Genomic DNA, 18,333 nt, shown 5'->3' with positions numbered 1-18,333 from the left:
TCATTATGCTGTCTCCATGCAAGAGGATGCAGAGATTCAGAGGGATGGGGATGAAGCCGTGTCAACAATACGTTAGGTTCTGGATCAGCAGAGTAGGCTCCCATTCATAAACATTGAACGCGTCACTAAGAATTGCATAACATGCGAGGTGTTCGTTAATAAGTCTTACAAATGTCATGGATTTTCATTTTCAACATTTCTGTTATGGTATGTCTCTCAAGAATGTGGGATAATATACGTGGAAGTCATGTTTTTCAACTCTCTAACCTAGATTCTTTTTGAGGGTAGATAGTAACACCGCTGGTGTCTTTGAAGACCAAATTAGCCACAAATCTTCTTTCATGTGAAGCATTACAACAAGTTTCTTTGAAGATGACTCTTAGGGGGAACTTTAGGGAGGGCTGTCTGAATGTGGATGGGATGGCTTTCTCCTTTAATTGTTGCCCAGCGAGTTAACTAGCAGGAATGTTTTCCTCTTTGCATCAAATGTCTGGCTTATTACTGCTCTTGTTCTTGTTGTTTTTACATCCTTTAGGGGTTCACCTTCTGCCCGTTCAGCAAATGGACACCGACATGCTGATAATGTAACCCACACTTAGGAGGTAGCTAGTAGAGAGATTTGAAAACTCTTCGGATATGTGTGGAATGTGAGCGTTACACAATATAAGAATGCCACAAAGTGCGTGACAATGATGGACTGATGAGGAAATAAAACCTGTCTGTGAATAGAAATACCAAAACTCTGGCGTAGTACCTGTAACACCCGGTCAGGAAAAGCAGGACCCTCAGTTTCACGCATGCAAGGAATTCAACTTTCTGTTTCCTGGAAGTCAGATGAGTAGAGTAGACGAGTAGACGCAAAGAAATACCTCACGGAGAAACAACTGATAACAAGTTTCTGCTGATTTATTCCATTGCTGACAGGGCATGTCAGTCACAGGATACGTCCCAATTGGCACTCTATGTAGTGCCCTACTACTGAAGACAGCCCTATGGGCCCTGGTCAAAAATAGTGCCCCACATAGGCAATTGAGTGCCTTCAGTTTAGCCTTTTAAAAGGCCATTTGGGATGAAGTTTCAAGAAGAGAAGATGCGGTTGTGGCAAGTAGAATAACACATGCAAGTTGCCGGAATGTTCTGTGAACAGTTGTACTTCGATAATTAGCCATTTTATTTATTTTTATTTATCCGTTATTTTACCAGGTAAGTTGACTGAGAACACGCTCTCATTTGCAGCAACGACCTGGGGAATAGTTACAGGGGAGAGGAGGGGGATGAATGAGCCAATTTGTAAACTGGGGATTATTAGGTGACCGTGATGGTTTGAGGGCCAGATTGGGAATTTAGCCAGGACACCGGGGTTAACACCCCTACTCTTACGATAAGTGCCATGGGCTCTTTAATGACCTCAGAGAGCCATATGGTGACTAAAGCTGTGGAGGATTCTCAGGCTAATTCAACACTTTCCTGAACAGTCACTGCTCATAGCCCCAGAGATTCTCTTCAATTTAATTAATGTATATTAATGAATACGTCCACCTGTGGGACATTCCATACTGTACACGTCCTTAAATGTGGGCATACTGTACTAAGAACCAGTGTTACTGCATATTTGACACCACATATCAGGACAGATAGTCACAAAAAAAAAAAACTAGAAAACAGACAGGCTGTCATGGAGGAGATTGTGTGTAGACTAGAGCAGTACACTGTCAGCCGTTGTTCTTATGTGCGGTGAGAATGGGGAATTAGGTGTATTGAGAGTGATAGCAGCCTGAAGGCTGTGTTGAGTTGTGGCCAGAAGCAATGGAGCAGCCTCTGAGAGGGTGACAAGAAGCCTGAGGCAGTATGTATCAAGTGCTTCATTCGGAGTGGTGATCTAGGATCAGCTCCCCCCACTACATGTAATCTTATTCATTGTGATCTAAAAGGCTAAACTGATCCTAAAAATCAGACATTGGATACGTACTGCCCCTGAGGTGCTCTCCTCCTCTTCCACCACCTCTTTCTCCTCCATGCCCCTCCAGCCCTGTGCACTGAGGTGAAGACTGGCCTGCCTGCCTGCTTCACACGCAAGCGGGTTGCTAGGGGACCATGGATCCTCAACAGAAAACATCTCAGGCATTTTTACCGCTCACATGTTCCAGCTGCCGGCCTGCTCCAGTACGTGTCCATGTTGTCCCCATTCTATTGTCAACCCTGGCTCAATTAGAAATCACTTCAAGTCTTTGTGATACAGCATGCCGGTGGAGAAACCATTTCTGGCTATTGTTGGGAAAATTCATTTCAGGCGATCTATTTGCTTTTTGTCTTTTATGCATTCTGAAGCTGAGACTAAGTAATTGACTCGAGGGTTGTTCCACCTCAAAAAGCACAAGAAAGAGGATTTTGACACCCACAATCTCTGATGATTCTGAAATTGTTTCTGTTGGAAAGATTTAAGATTAGCATTCATGCGACATTATTTTGTTGTAATATCATTTGATAACTGCGCAATGAAGCTAAATGATTGCACCCAAATAGGCAATTTAAATGTATAGGATTCATATAATATTCAATAAATATAGTACCTAACATCCAATTTGGACCAAACTTTTTTGTAACCCCACACCAATCCCAACCCAACAACGAATATATAGTATCAGTTCCCTATGTCTGACGTAGTATGGAGCTGCGGCTCAGAGTATTGTTTCTTCATGCTATGTAATGTATTACCAGTGAATTTGATAAAGTGTTATCCCCTGTTCAGAGAAATTTGTCATTGAAATTGTACCATCCTACATCCTGCTATTACCAGGTTCTGGCCCCTAGATGGTGCTGTTCCAGGTTATTTCTTTTTTTAAACCCACCCCCCCCTCCTCTCAATGTTAAAGGGATAGTTCACCCAAATTACAAAATCACATGTTGGTTTCCTTACCCTGTAAGCACTCCATGGACAGAGCATGACAGCAATATATGCGTTGGATTTGTTGTCCACTGTTCCCTCCTCCCTCCCGGTCCGTCCCTCCCCTCAGTGGAGGCAAGTGGAACAGGCTGAACTTGAAGCGGCTCGTGGCTGGTTGACTGGACTGCAGTACAGGTGCATGTTGCATCTATCTCCCCTCTCTAACCTATCATTCGTCTCCCGGAGCCATGCGCTTCCTTTAGCTGGCCAGGATGAAAAGTGGGAGGCATTGTTGCTCCTGTTGTGGTTGGTTTCTTGCTAAGTGTTGCTGCTGCGGTTACAAAGTGACAGGTGCGTACCTTTTTTACTGCTGGCTGAAGTACAACTCCAAAGGTAAGTTACATCCCTGGCTGATGTCCAGACAGAAGCGCAGCTTTACGATATGGAAGATCTTTCCGTGAGAAGCTCAGCTGTGAGAACACAGAATCTGTTCTCTGATCGTAACCCTGACAGGAGCCCTATGCGTGTAAGTCCGTGGTTTAGAACGGAGATCCTGAATATTGTTAAGCAATTATTTTATCTGGACATCAGCCAGGGAGGTTACTTACCATTTGTATTTGCTACCAACATTTGTGAGAGAATGCTTGTGTCTGACTTTCCGTGCTGTAGCTGGTTGACACTAATATGTCTCTCCTGTTTTAATATTGCATGGCTTTACCTTGCCAGTGTTTACAGATGTTTCAGGGATCTATTGTGTAGAATCTTAGTGGGACAATGTAGCACTCTATCACTCGCGTGCGTTCAAACCGGAATCTTTCCTCCCCGTCTATTCCCTTTATTTTCCTTTGCTGTCGTTTTTCACTAAGGCTTGGGTGTCTTCTTGCTGTGTAGAGTGCACAGAGGCAAAGTTTGTCTCTTAACGCTTTTTAGTGTGACCGGAGCTACTCACTCAAACATTTGTGAGAGAAAGCTTGTGTCTGACTTCACATCCTTCATAGTAGCTGGCTGACAGCCTGAAAACAAAATCTCTCCCGTTTTTAATATTGCATTTGCATTTCTCTAGTGTTTACTTGTCTGCTGATGTTTTAAGGCTTGGTGCTGTGGAGTGGACAGAGGCAAAGTGCCTCTCTGCTGAGCACTAATGTGACCTTAAGTACTGCCTCATTATATATTAACTCCGGCAGCATCTCTGGGCTGTGTACAATAAGAGAGATAGCTGCTGCAATGGTGAACACTCAATGAAAGCTGCACTGGCGCCAACAGCTATTGTACGCTGTTGTATCATTATGCTGTCTCCATGCAAGAGGATGCAGAGATTCAGAGGGATGGGGATGAAGCCGTGTCAACAATACGTTAGGTTCTGGATCAGCAGAGTAGGCTCCCATTCATAAACATTGAACGCGTCACTAAGAATTGCATAACATGCGAGGTGTTCGTTAATAAGTCTTACAAATGTCATGGATTTTCATTTTCAACATTTCTGTTATGGTATGTCTCTCAAGAATGTGGGATAATATACGTGGAAGTCATGTTTTTCAACTCTCTAACCTAGATTCTTTTTGAGGGTAGATAGTAACACCGCTGGTGTCTTTGAAGACCAAATTAGCCACAAATCTTCTTTCATGTGAAGCATTACAACAAGTTTCTTTGAAGATGACTCTTAGGGGGAACTTTAGGGAGGGCTGTCTGAATGTGGATGGGATGGCTTTCTCCTTTAATTGTTGCCCAGCGAGTTAACTAGCAGGAATGTTTTCCTCTTTGCATCAAATGTCTGGCTTATTACTGCTCTTGTTCTTGTTGTTTTTACATCCTTTAGGGGTTCACCTTCTGCCCGTTCAGCAAATGGACACCGACATGCTGATAATGTAACCCACACTTAGGAGGTAGCTAGTAGAGAGATTTGAAAACTCTTCGGATATGTGTGGAATGTGAGCGTTACACAATATAAGAATGCCACAAAGTGCGTGACAATGATGGACTGATGAGGAAATAAAACCTGTCTGTGAATAGAAATACCAAAACTCTGGCGTAGTACCTGTAACACCCGGTCAGGAAAAGCAGGACCCTCAGTTTCACGCATGCAAGGAATTCAACTTTCTGTTTCCTGGAAGTCAGATGAGTAGAGTAGACGAGTAGACGCAAAGAAATACCTCACGGAGAAACAACTGATAACAAGTTTCTGCTGATTTATTCCATTGCTGACAGGGCATGTCAGTCACAGGATACGTCCCAATTGGCACTCTATGTAGTGCCCTACTACTGAAGACAGCCCTATGGGCCCTGGTCAAAAATAGTGCCCCACATAGGCAATTGAGTGCCTTCAGTTTAGCCTTTTAAAAGGCCATTTGGGATGAAGTTTCAAGAAGAGAAGATGCGGTTGTGGCAAGTAGAATAACACATGCAAGTTGCCGGAATGTTCTGTGAACAGTTGTACTTCGATAATTAGCCATTTTATTTATTTTTATTTATCCGTTATTTTACCAGGTAAGTTGACTGAGAACACGCTCTCATTTGCAGCAACGACCTGGGGAATAGTTACAGGGGAGAGGAGGGGGATGAATGAGCCAATTTGTAAACTGGGGATTATTAGGTGACCGTGATGGTTTGAGGGCCAGATTGGGAATTTAGCCAGGACACCGGGGTTAACACCCCTACTCTTACGATAAGTGCCATGGGCTCTTTAATGACCTCAGAGAGCCATATGGTGACTAAAGCTGTGGAGGATTCTCAGGCTAATTCAACACTTTCCTGAACAGTCACTGCTCATAGCCCCAGAGATTCTCTTCAATTTAATTAATGTATATTAATGAATACGTCCACCTGTGGGACATTCCATACTGTACACGTCCTTAAATGTGGGCATACTGTACTAAGAACCAGTGTTACTGCATATTTGACACCACATATCAGGACAGATAGTCACAAAAAAAAAAAACTAGAAAACAGACAGGCTGTCATGGAGGAGATTGTGTGTAGACTAGAGCAGTACACTGTCAGCCGTTGTTCTTATGTGCGGTGAGAATGGGGAATTAGGTGTATTGAGAGTGATAGCAGCCTGAAGGCTGTGTTGAGTTGTGGCCAGAAGCAATGGAGCAGCCTCTGAGAGGGTGACAAGAAGCCTGAGGCAGTATGTATCAAGTGCTTCATTCGGAGTGGTGATCTAGGATCAGCTCCCCCCACTACATGTAATCTTATTCATTGTGATCTAAAAGGCTAAACTGATCCTAAAAATCAGACATTGGATACGTACTGCCCCTGAGGTGCTCTCCTCCTCTTCCACCACCTCTTTCTCCTCCATGCCCCTCCAGCCCTGTGCACTGAGGTGAAGACTGGCCTGCCTGCCTGCTTCACACGCAAGCGGGTTGCTAGGGGACCATGGATCCTCAACAGAAAACATCTCAGGCATTTTTACCGCTCACATGTTCCAGCTGCCGGCCTGCTCCAGTACGTGTCCATGTTGTCCCCATTCTATTGTCAACCCTGGCTCAATTAGAAATCACTTCAAGTCTTTGTGATACAGCATGCCGGTGGAGAAACCATTTCTGGCTATTGTTGGGAAAATTCATTTCAGGCGATCTATTTGCTTTTTGTCTTTTATGCATTCTGAAGCTGAGACTAAGTAATTGACTCGAGGGTTGTTCCACCTCAAAAAGCACAAGAAAGAGGATTTTGACACCCACAATCTCTGATGATTCTGAAATTGTTTCTGTTGGAAAGATTTAAGATTAGCATTCATGCGACATTATTTTGTTGTAATATCATTTGATAACTGCGCAATGAAGCTAAATGATTGCACCCAAATAGGCAATTTAAATGTATAGGATTCATATAATATTCAATAAATATAGTACCTAACATCCAATTTGGACCAAACTTTTTTGTAACCCCACACCAATCCCAACCCAACAACGAATATATAGTATCAGTTCCCTATGTCTGACGTAGTATGGAGCTGCGGCTCAGAGTATTGTTTCTTCATGCTATGTAATGTATTACCAGTGAATTTGATAAAGTGTTATCCCCTGTTCAGAGAAATTTGTCATTGAAATTGTACCATCCTACATCCTGCTATTACCAGGTTCTGGCCCCTAGATGGTGCTGTTCCAGGTTATTTCTTTTTTTAAACCCACCCCCCCCTCCTCTCAATGTTAAAGGGATAGTTCACCCAAATTACAAAATCACATGTTGGTTTCCTTACCCTGTAAGCACTCCATGGACAGAGCATGACAGCAATATATGCGTTGGATTTGTTGTCCACTGTTTCAAATACTAATTTATTAGCATTTGTGGCACAAATACAATGCAAGTCAATGGTACCTATATTTCACACTTCATGTACAAATCATCCTGAAGTATCTAAAAATGTGTTTTGTACCTCAATGATGTTACTTATAGATAATTTGGGTATGAAGCACGAAAATGCTAATATATGTTCCATTGACTTGCATTGGATTTGTGCCACTAATGCTAAAAAGTTAGCATTTGAAACAGTGGCCAGGTAAACAAAACCAAAGCATGTGTTGCTGTCATACCTTGTCCATAAATAAGGAAATCAATATGTAATTTTGTGATTTGGGGGAACTATGCCTTTCACATTGGGGGTTGGGAATGAATTTTTCCACAAAAAAAAATAATCACCTAATAGTAGGAACAGCAGGAACAGCACCATCTAGTGGTCAGAACCTGTTAATATCAGGATATAGGATGAGCCAAACCTAATAACTTCAACGACTAATTTCTCTGAACAGCGTAAAAAAAAAATCGCCAAATTCTCTGAGAATACATTACATGGGATTAAGAAACAATACTCAGAGCTGCAGCTCCATAGTACTCGTCAGACATAGAGAACTGATACTGTATACTCATTGTTAGGGTGGGATTGGCGTGTGTGTGTGGGGGGGGGGGCTTTTGTCAATTTCTTTAAATTCCTCATGTCTTGCTCATTGTTAGCAAAAAGTTTGGTCCAAATCAGATGCCGGGCACCATTTTATTGAATATTCTTTGAATCCTATAAATTAAAATGGCCAATTTGGGTGCAGTGCATTATCATTCATTTCTCAGAGATCAACAAAAAAGCAGGGATGCTAATCTGATCTGTTTGTAACTACAGAGAGGATTTCAGAACAATCTTGAGACAGTGGGTGTCATGGCTTGCTGAAATGACATGGAGCGACTCTCAAGGTCATTCCACAGGTTGCCATTGTGTGAGACTGGCTCTATATCACATAACTTAATCACAGTCGGTGACACAGAAATATGACACTCTGTTTGCTCTATGCGATAATACCTCACACAAGCATTTCAAACAGGCAGACAGTTTAACTAGAGCAGTGGTCCCAAAGCATAAAAACCCTCCAGAAAATATAGTTATAACGAAACATTTTGATGGGTCTTAAACTAAATTCACCATCAAAGCAGGTCAAAGAAACACCTACAAACCTTTTGATTTCATGTTGAGGAGTCCTATTTTATCGACATAATTATAACCCTGATGACTGTTTAACTCCAATATCTCATTGCGCAATGTTTATATAGGGTTGGAAATAATCTACCCCCTTTGTGGTAAGAAGGGATTATTCTTGGTGGCTTTTTCTAGTGAAAGCAAAAGGTGTGTGATAGAAAGTGCTGATTCTGCGAAAGCACTAGGTAGCAGTGAGACAGCCGAGTGAGGAATGAGAATATCTCTCTCTTAGTGCGGCCATTAAGCGGTCGAGGTGGGAAATGAAGGCGCTTAAGAGGACAATGTGTCCCCAATGGCACCCTCTTCCCGATATGGTGCACCACTTTTGATCAGAGCCCTATGATCTTCCGTATGGGCCCTGGTCTATAAAGGAGAATAGGGGTGCCTTTTGGGACACAACCCTCGTGTACAAAGAGCAGGGCATATTGGCCGGCCAAGGGAGCCACTATTTTTGTAGCACGTGACCATGAGAGCGCCTGCTGTCGTCAGCAAGCCTCAGTGTGACGCGCTGCTCTCCGAAGTGCTTTTCAAGCAGGCAATCATGTGTGGCGTCACAAGGCCAGCTCAACAAGCCACTGTCCAGTCACAGTGAGATTGTTACCACAGACAGCCTGCAGCGAATGTTCCCGAATCTGCATCTCAAATGGCACCCTATTCCCTACATAGTCTACTACTTTTGACCTGGGCTCTGGTCTAAAGTAGTGCACTATAGAGGGACTATGCTGCCATTTACTATGTAGGGAATTAGGCTGCCATTTGGGAAGCATCCCAAATATCTTTGAAGTGGAGTAGAAACCCTCATGTATGGCGGTTATTGAACAGAGGAGGCCTAGCCTGGAGCACTATGCTCCACAGCAGCTATGCAGGTCATAGCTGTAAGTGTACACACGTGTCCCATGCAGCCAAGTGTTGGAGTGCTCTCTCTCTCTGACAAAGGCCCATGGAGAAGGCCTGTCTGAAAAGCAGTGTTCATGTTATCAAAGAGCCATTTCATAAGTTGACTCCACATGGAGAGGAGGGGCTGTGGGTCACCTCAGTTAAAGGGATATTTCAGGATTTTGGTAAATTAATGCCCTTTATCAACTGTACTTTCCCAGAGCCAGGTGAACTTGTGGATACCAAGTCAAATTCTTCGGAAACAACAGTGAAATGCTTACTTGCGGGTACTTTGCCAACAAGGCAGAGTTAAAGATATATATATATTTAATTATAAAAAGTTAAGAGGTAGTGTGCTTGCTGTACCCAAAGACTTTCAGTCTTTGTGCTAAGCTAGTTAGCATTGGCTTGCAAACGGATCACTAACTTCCTTCATACTGGATGCAGATACATAAAAATGTTATCTACGAGTTCATCTGACTCTGGAGATGTAGATAAATGGTCTCATTGCCAAAGTCCCGAACTATCCCTTTAAAAGGCCTATTCCTTCAGACTGCCCTTCTTTCTCTCTCCTCCTCTCTCTCTTTCAGCCCTGTTGTTGACTGTCCCCACAGGGAGAGATTGTGGCTGGGACTATGATATGGCTGTGATACCCCTATGGGCTGCTGAGCTAATCTACTTAATAATATCTAACTACAGGCTTTGTCCACATGATTCTTCACAAGCTCACTTCCCCATAATGAATCACCTAGCACAGAAGCAACAAGTCAGCAGCAACACAGGCTACGCTATCCCACTCTGCAATTTCCTGTCAATACAGTGTATTCGGAAAGTATTCAGACCCGTTGACTTTTTCCACATTTTCTTACATTACAGCCTTACTCTAAAATGGATTAAATAAAACAAATCCTCATAAATCTACACACAACACCCCATAATGACAAATCGAAAACAGGTTTATCGAAATGTTGGCAAAAACAGAAATACTTTATTTACGTAGGTATTCAGACCCTTTGCTATGAGACTCAGTTGAGCTCAGGTGCATCCTGTTTCCATTGATCATCCTTGAGATGTCTATACAACTTGGAGTCCACCTGTGTTAAATTCAATTGATTGGACATGATTTCGAAGTACACACAACTGTTTATATAAGTTCCCACAATTGACAGTGCATGTCAGAGCAAAAACCAAGCCATGAGGTCGAAGGAATTGTCTGTAGAGCTCCGAGACAGGATTGTGTCGAGGCACAGATCTGGGGAAGGGTACCAAAACATTTCTGCAGCATTCAAGGTCCCCAAGAACACAGTGGTCTCCATCATTCTTAAATGGAAGAAGTTTGGAACCACCAAGACTCTTCCTAAAGCTGGCCACCCAGACAAACTGAGCAATCGGGGGAGAAGGGCCTTGATCAGGCAGGTGAGCAAGAACCCGATGGTCACACTGACAGAGCTCCAGAGGTCCTCTGTGGAGATGGGAGAACCTTCCAGAAGGACAACCATCTCTGCAGCACTCCACCAATTAGGCCTTTATGGTACAGTGGCCAGGCGGAAGCCACTCCTCAGTAAAAGGCACATGACAGCCCGCTTGGAGTTTGCCAAAAGGCACCTAAAGGACCTAAAGGAAACAATATTCTCTGGTCTGCTGAAACCAAGATTGAACTATTTGTCCTGAATGCCAAGTGTCACGTCTGGCGGAAACCTGGCACCATTCCTACGGTGAAGCATGGTGGTGGTGGCAGCATCATGCTGTGGGTATATTTTTCAGCGGCAGGGACTGGGAGAGTAGTCAGGATCAAGGGAAAGATGAACAGAGCAAAGTACAAAGAGATCCTTGATGAAAACCTGCTTCAGAGCCCTCAGGACTTCAGAAGATTCACCTTCCACAGGACAACGACCCTATGCACAACGCAGGAGTGGCCTCAGGACAAGTCTCTGAATGTCCTTGAGTGGCCCAGCCAGAGCCCAGACTTGAACCCGATCGAACATCTCTGGAGAGCTCTGAAAATAGCTGTGCAGCGATATTCCCCATCCAACCTGACAGAGCTTGAGAGGATCATGTGGAGAAGAATGGGAGAAACCCCCCAAATACAGGTGTGCCAGGCTTGTAGCGTCATACCCAAGAAGACACGAGGCTGTAATCACAGAGTAAAGGGTCTAATACTACAGTTTTTAGTTTTTTAATACAAAACCTGTTTTTGCTATGGAGTATTGTCTGTAGAAAACAATTGAATCCATTTAAAATAAGGCTGTAAAATAACAAAATATGGAAAAAGTCAAGGGGTCTGAATACTTTCTGAAGGCACTGAATAAGTCCCAAATGGCACCCGCGAGAAGTGTTATTCTCCCTCTTTTGTTTGCCACAATAGGATTGACTGGAGCAGCACATACAGTGGGGCAAAAAAGTATTTAGTCAGCCACCAATTGTGCAAGTTCTCCCACTTAAAAAGATGAGAGGCCTGTAATTTTCATCATAGGTACACTTCAACTATGACAGACAAAATGAGAAAACAAATCCAGAAAATCACATTGTAGGATTTTTAATGAATTTATTTGCAAATTATGTTGGAAAATAAGTATTTGGTCACCTACAAACAAGCAAGATTTCTGGCTCTCACAGACCTGTGAGAGAACTTCTTCTTTAAGAGGCTCCTCTGTCCTCCACTTGTTACCTGTATTAATGGCACCTGTTTGAACTTATCAGTATAAAAGACACCTGTCCACAACCTGAAACAGTCACACTCCAAACTCCACTATGGCCAAGACCAAAGAGCTGTCAAAGGACACCAGAAACAAAATTGTAGACCTGCACCAGGCTGGGAAGACTGAATCTGCAATAGGTAAGCAGCTTGGTTTGAAGAAATCAACTGTGGGAGCAATTATTAGGAAATGGAAGACATACAAGACCACTGATAATCTCCCTCGATCTGGGGCACCACACAAGATCTCACCCCGTGGGGTCAAAATGATCACAAGAACGGTGAGCAAAAATCCCAGAACCACACAGGGGGACCTAGTGAATGACCTACAGAGAGCTGGGACCAAAGTAACAAAGCCTACCATCAGTAACACACTACGCCGCCAGGCACTTAAATCCTGCAGTGCCAGACGTGTCCCCCTGCTTAAGCAGTACATGTCCAGGCCCGTCTGAAGTTTGCTAGAGAGTATTTGGATGATACAGAAGAAGATTGGGAGAATGTCATATGGTCAGATGAAACCAAAATATAACTTTTTGGTAAAAACTCAACTCGTCGTGTTTGGAAGACAAAGAATGCTGAGTTGCATCCAAAGAACACCATACCTACTCTGAAGCATGGGGGTGGAAACATCATGTTTTGGGGCTGTTTTTCTGCAAAGGGACCAGGATGCCTGATCCGTGTAAAGGAAAGAATGAATGGGGCCATGCAACGTGAGATTTTGAGTGAAAACCTCCTTCCATCAGCAAGGGCATTGAAGATGAAACGTGGCTGGGTCTTTCAGCATGACAATGATCCCAAACACATCGCCCGGGCAATGAAGGAGTGGCTTCATGAGAAGCATTTCAAGGTCCTGGAGTGGCCTAGGCAGTCTCCAGATCTCAACCCCATAGAAAATCTTTGGAGGGAGTTGAAAGTCTGTGTTGCCCAGCAACAGCCCCAAAACATCACTGCTCTAGAGGAGATCTACAATGGAGGAATGTGTGAAACAGTGTGTGAAAACCTTGTGAAGACTTACAGAAAATGTTTGACCTCTGTCATTGCCAACAAAGGGTATATAACAAAGTATTGAGATAAACTTTTGTTATTGACCAAATACTTATTTTCCACCATAATTTGCAAATAAATTCATTAAAATCCTACAATGTGATTTTCTGGATTCTTTTCCTTCTCATTTTGTCTGTCATAGTTGAAGTGTACCTATGATGAAAATTACAGTCCTCTCATCTTTTTAAGTGGGAGAACTTGCACAATTGATGGCTGACTAAATACTTTTTTGCCCCACTGTATCTCCCTATCCGGCTGATAACAACATCCTGTGTCTTTTCAACATCATGGACAGACTTGTATGTTGGTTGACCTGGCTGGCCTGGTCAACAGCAGGCCTGCCTCCACAGCATAAACATATCTCCCCTTTCTTCTCAATGGCTTGGCCAAATGTTTCCTTTAGTATCGAGCTATGTTTTATCTCAAGGGGATGGATGTTCTCTCTGCTTTTATGGTTAGTAGTACTGACGATACTTCAGCATTGTGTTCATTTGGGAGAAAAAAATTTTTTTTGTGTGTTCTGTTGTTAAATGTTTTGTTATGGTGTACCCTACTGTACTTCGCTGGTGGTGGACCGGGAGGAGTTTGACTAATACATAATTCAGGAGCTTTTGCTCTAATCACTCTCTGGCGCCAGTCGGATCTATGTGAGGACCTCTGCTCTCTTTTGGGTCTATGTATCCTTCCATAGAGGAATTTTGTAACAGAGTGCAGAGGCAAATGTCCTCGCCCTGTAGACCAGAGCTAGTCTGGATCCAACAGCACATACAGTTCCTTCAGAAAGTGTTCAACCCCTTCACTTTTTCCACATTTCTTTTTGTGTTTCTGCCTGAATTTTAAATCGATTCAATTGAGATTTGGTCTCACTAATCTACACACGATATCCCATTATGTCAAAGTGGAATTTTGTTTTGATATATTATTACAAATTAATAAAAAATGAAAAAATGAAATGTCTTGAGTCAATAAGTATTCAACCCCTTTGTTATGGCAAGCCTAAAAAAGTTCAGGAGTAAAAATGTGCTTAACAAATCACATAATAAGTTGCATGGACTCATTCTGTGTGCTATAATAGTGGTTAACATGATTTTTGAATGTGGCAAAGAAATGTACTTTTTGTCCTGAATACAAAGCATTATGTTTGGGGCAAACACAGCACATCACTGAGTAGAACTCTATATTTTCAAGCGTGGTGGTGGCTGCATCATGTTATGGGTTTGCTTGTCATCTTTAAGGACTAGGGACTAGGGACTAGAGTTTTTTGGGATTAAAAAACGGAATAGAGCTAAGCACAGGCTAAATCCTAGAAGAAACCCTGGTTCAGTCTGCTTTACAACAGACACTGGAAGGCAAATTCACCATTCAGCAGGACAGTAACCTAAAACACAAGGCCAAATCTACACTGGAGTTGCTAACCAAGATGATATTGAATGTTCCCGAGTGGTCTAGTTACAGTTTTGACTTAAATTGGCTTTGAAATCTTTGGAAAGACTTGAAAATGGCTGTCTAGCAATGATACATTTCTGAGAAATGTCTGAATTTTTCTTCCCCTTTGACATTAGAGTATTTTGTGTAGATTGTTGATCATAAATAACAATTGAAGTCATTTTAATCCGGCTTTGTAACGCAATAAAATGTGGAAAAATACTAGGGGGTTGAATATTTTCCGAAGGCACTGTATGTTTTCAACTTGGTTAAATAGTAATAGCCTAAACTAGTCCACCTTTTAGCAATTATGAAGCAAGCTGCAGTTTATTAACATAAAAGTCAGAAAAGCAACTGTCCAGTAAACGTTTCCACTATCTTTTTACTGGCTTAAAACAAACATGAGCATCAAATATTTACAGAGAAAAGTGCATAATTATCAGCTAACACACTGGAAATATATCTTTGAGGGGGAAAAAATAACATTTGTCACAGGCCCTGTTTGTAGAAATAATATCAACGGTCAAAAGGAGGTGTGTTGTGTTCTGAAACCGAGGCTTGAAATGAGCACACTGTGTGACTTGCATCCCTATACAGTATTAGGCTCCATTGAGTATTGTTGGTATACACATGGCTGCATTCCTACACTGTATTACATTGGGCAATGTTAATAAACAAATGACTGTGTACTGTTCACCCTGTGCTTTTGGGAAGGTTGGTATTTCTTAGTGGATGTCAGACTGCAAGGGATAACTAAGGCATAGTTCATACAGAAAGCTAGCACTGTGTATGGACAGAGTCTGCATCCAACATGGCACCTTATTTCCTATGTAGTGCTCTACTTTGGCCAGGGCCCATAGGGCTCTGGTCAAAAGTAGTACACTATAGGGAATAGGATGTCATTTGGGACACACACAAAGCCAACGAGAGAGTGCTGGTGTGTGACTCAGAGGCTCATGCTGTGTATTTGGGTACTATAAAGGTGTGTGTATGACAGAATGCTGTCAAGGTGGAATTCTGAAGACTAAAATGTGGTTTGTCTCATCTCCTTCCAGAGAACTACTCGGTCAGTGGGCCCGAGGGAGCGAAGACCGAGTCGGTGGCCAGCCTGCAGCCCCAAGCATCCCAGAGCTCCATCCATTCAAGCTCTCCGGGACCGAAGCGCTCGGGAAACACCCTGAAGAAGTGGCTGACCAGCCCTGTGCGCCGCCTCAGCCACGGCAGCAGCATCAAGAAGTTACCCAACAAGCACAAGAAGAGAGATGGCCGCAAGAGCATCGACCTGGGGCCGCCCGAGAGCACCCTGCACGGCGAGAGCGTAGACGAGGTAACGAGTGTCCTGACTCCTCTCCACAGCATCTCTCGCTCTCTCTTTCCAACTCTCTCGCAGGACGCGAGCGCAGATGAGGTAACAATCACCGTCTCTTCTGCATCCTCTTCAGCCTCCTCTCTCTTTCCACTCTCTCCATCCAGCGCGTCTCTGTACATACAGTGATGGGTTTCTAAGGGACGTGTCCATCACGGTCCTTCAGGGACCGCTTATGGTGGACTTGTGCTTCTTTCAGGCTCTTTTAGTTTTTACAAAGGGTTAAGTGATTGGATCAAATTTAGAAGTACAGCTCAGGCAACGCCAGTTTAACCCATTGTTATCCAAACCAATGGGATTCTCCTCTAGATCCGACTGTTGAACTTCTCTTGAACCTGTAGGAAAAGGTCCGTTACAAGGATTGCTTATCTAAAGCGAATCAAAATCTCTTGACCCTCCCATGTATGGAGGAGCAGTTTATGTTATCTTATGACATCCTAGCCCAATTACCATGGAACAATTCTACAGGGTGCATAGGCAATGTTGGTTTAATCACAAGTCATGAACAATGGGCATCACAGTGTAAATTGGAGCCTTCAAGCAATTTTAGTCAGTGCACTAGTGTATATCTTTCCATTTTAAATGTACGGATTGCAGCGCAATGTTGTGCTGTACTATAACCACTGCTAAATGTTTTAGATGCCTCCCACAAGGATAGAAAAGTGAGAGAAATGCATAATCACCATATGTTATTAGACAGCTACAGTATAATTTCACAGTACCTTGAAAAGTAGACTCCTTGTTCTCACTCCTAGCGGAGCCCCATGATATTTTTTATTTTTTTTTTACTTCAAGGAATGGTCACAGAAGTGTCCCACATGATTTGATCTCGCCGATCAGTGGGACTGTGATTAGGGCCACGTCCCTAATGGCACCCTATTCTCTCTAATTGTGCAGTGCTCCATAATAGGGAATTGGGTGCCATTTGGGATGCAGTCCCAGGCCTGAAGTGACTTCCTACTGGGTGGCTGTGTGGCTCCCAGTGTGATTCTGAGACAGAGAGGGACTGTGGTGGAGCAGGGCACCCCAGTGAACCCTGGGACAATGGCCCACATTAACTCCCCCTGCTCCCCCCCCTGACTCGACCCTTTCTATCTCTACAGAGGGGCAGAAAGGAGGGCCCCCTGTCCAAGCCCTCCTCTGGAATGCAGAGCGGAGGAGAGGAGGAGCCCGAGGATGACTCTCACACCCCCCTGCCGCCCCCCATGGAGATCATCAAGGACCCCTCGTCCCAGGAGGAGAAGGTATGACATGACACCCTCTCTCTCTGACACCGTAGTACCTCTTCTAGATGCGTCCAAAATGGCACCCTGTTATGCTCTGGTCAAAAGTATTGCACTATGTAGGGAATAGGGTGCCCTTTGGAACGCAGCCTTAGCAACAACGAGAAAATACAACAAAAAAAATTCAAAAGGAATATCTTCCCTTCGGGTTAATGGACTTGTGTTCAAGCACCTTATTGGTCGCAGAGAATCTGTTATGTCATTCAGCACGGGCTCATAAGACGTGTCCACCTGCAGCCCCCTCCCCTCTGCTGTCTATGTGTACAGTACAACACTATGCCACAAACTACCAGATGTGTCTACAGCGGAGTCTGTGTCTGCTGTGCCCTGATGAATGCGAGGCATTATGTACACTGGCTTGGTTTACAGCTGGAAGAGCTGCTGCACTGTGTTTGACCTAACTAACACACTGTTGCACTGTGTCACGTTCACTCTCTCACTTGACTCTATATACAAGATCACGCCACACGGACTGTGTCCCGAATGGCATCCTATTCCCTTTGTAGTGCATCGCTTTTGACCAAGGCATCTGGTCAAAACTAGTGCACTATAATTTGGGACGCAATCTTTGTCACTAAGTTGTCTCTGGCCTACTGCTTACTGATCTAGCTCGTGTATAATTCCAATAGCACCGCACATTTCTCCACTAAAGCTTGCCTTTTGTAGCTGCTCAAAGGTCCTGACTAATAACTACCTTTGTCTCCCTGTCCCTGTTCCCTTTCTCCTCCTCCCTGCTACTAACACTCCCTTCCTCCCAAACCGTGCCTTTACAGTCCTCCGCATTGCATACTGCGCGTCAGGGCTCCGCCGATGTCCCCAGCGCTGCGGATCTTGTCAGTGCAATAGAAAAGTTGGTCCAAACTAAGATGGTAAGTGCTAAGGTGAATGCAATACAAAATGCCATTGGGCAATTTCTACGCTGTCTTTGCACACTGCTAACAGTCGGTGACAATCTCTTAACCATCTCTAAACTAACCCCCTGTTTCTCTTGACGTCATCTACTCACTCCAACTTCCGCTTCTCAAAGGCCACTAAGCAACCATGTCATGCTGACTGGGGGCCACCATTTTGAGATGCACATCAGATGTTCATGTTATCGCGCCGGACAGTTAAAACACAGCTTCCTCTCTCAATGTGGTTGATAGAACAGAGGTTGCATCTCAAATAGCACCCTATTCCCTGCCTAGTGCACTACTTTTGACCAGGGCCCATAGGGCATAGAGAATAGGGTGCCATTTGAGACTCAGCCTCTCTTGCCACAAACAGATCAGATAAAGATTAAGATTAAGTAGTATGGCG

At 43.6% G+C, this 18,333-nt stretch overlaps 1 protein-coding gene across 11 annotated transcripts in view; it reads left to right on the top strand.

Moving 5' to 3' along the window:
• The window catches only part of LOC109871166 (kalirin), a 283,783-nt gene that overhangs the window by 235,732 nt on the left and 29,718 nt on the right, over positions 1-18,333 (top strand). For 4 of the 11 annotated variants that reach the window (XM_031805730.1, XM_031805734.1, XM_031805736.1 and 1 more), the window contains 2 exons: positions 15,441-15,712; positions 16,855-16,995. In XM_031805730.1, the coding sequence (XP_031661590.1) occupies positions 15,441-15,712; positions 16,855-16,995 (413 nt within the window). Of the gene's footprint in view, positions 1-3,008; positions 3,236-15,440; positions 15,794-16,854; positions 16,996-17,807; positions 17,904-18,333 lie in introns of those variants that run through there. The other 7 variants (XM_031805738.1, XM_031805727.1, XM_031805728.1 and 4 more) reach the window with 4 other exon arrangements.

Source organism: Oncorhynchus kisutch, linkage group LG26 (assembly GCF_002021735.2).
Source record: "Oncorhynchus kisutch isolate 150728-3 linkage group LG26, Okis_V2, whole genome shotgun sequence".
In the NCBI taxonomy this organism is placed as follows: domain Eukaryota; kingdom Metazoa; phylum Chordata; class Actinopteri; order Salmoniformes; family Salmonidae; genus Oncorhynchus; species Oncorhynchus kisutch.
This window is presented reverse-complemented; position numbering and strand designations above follow the sequence as displayed.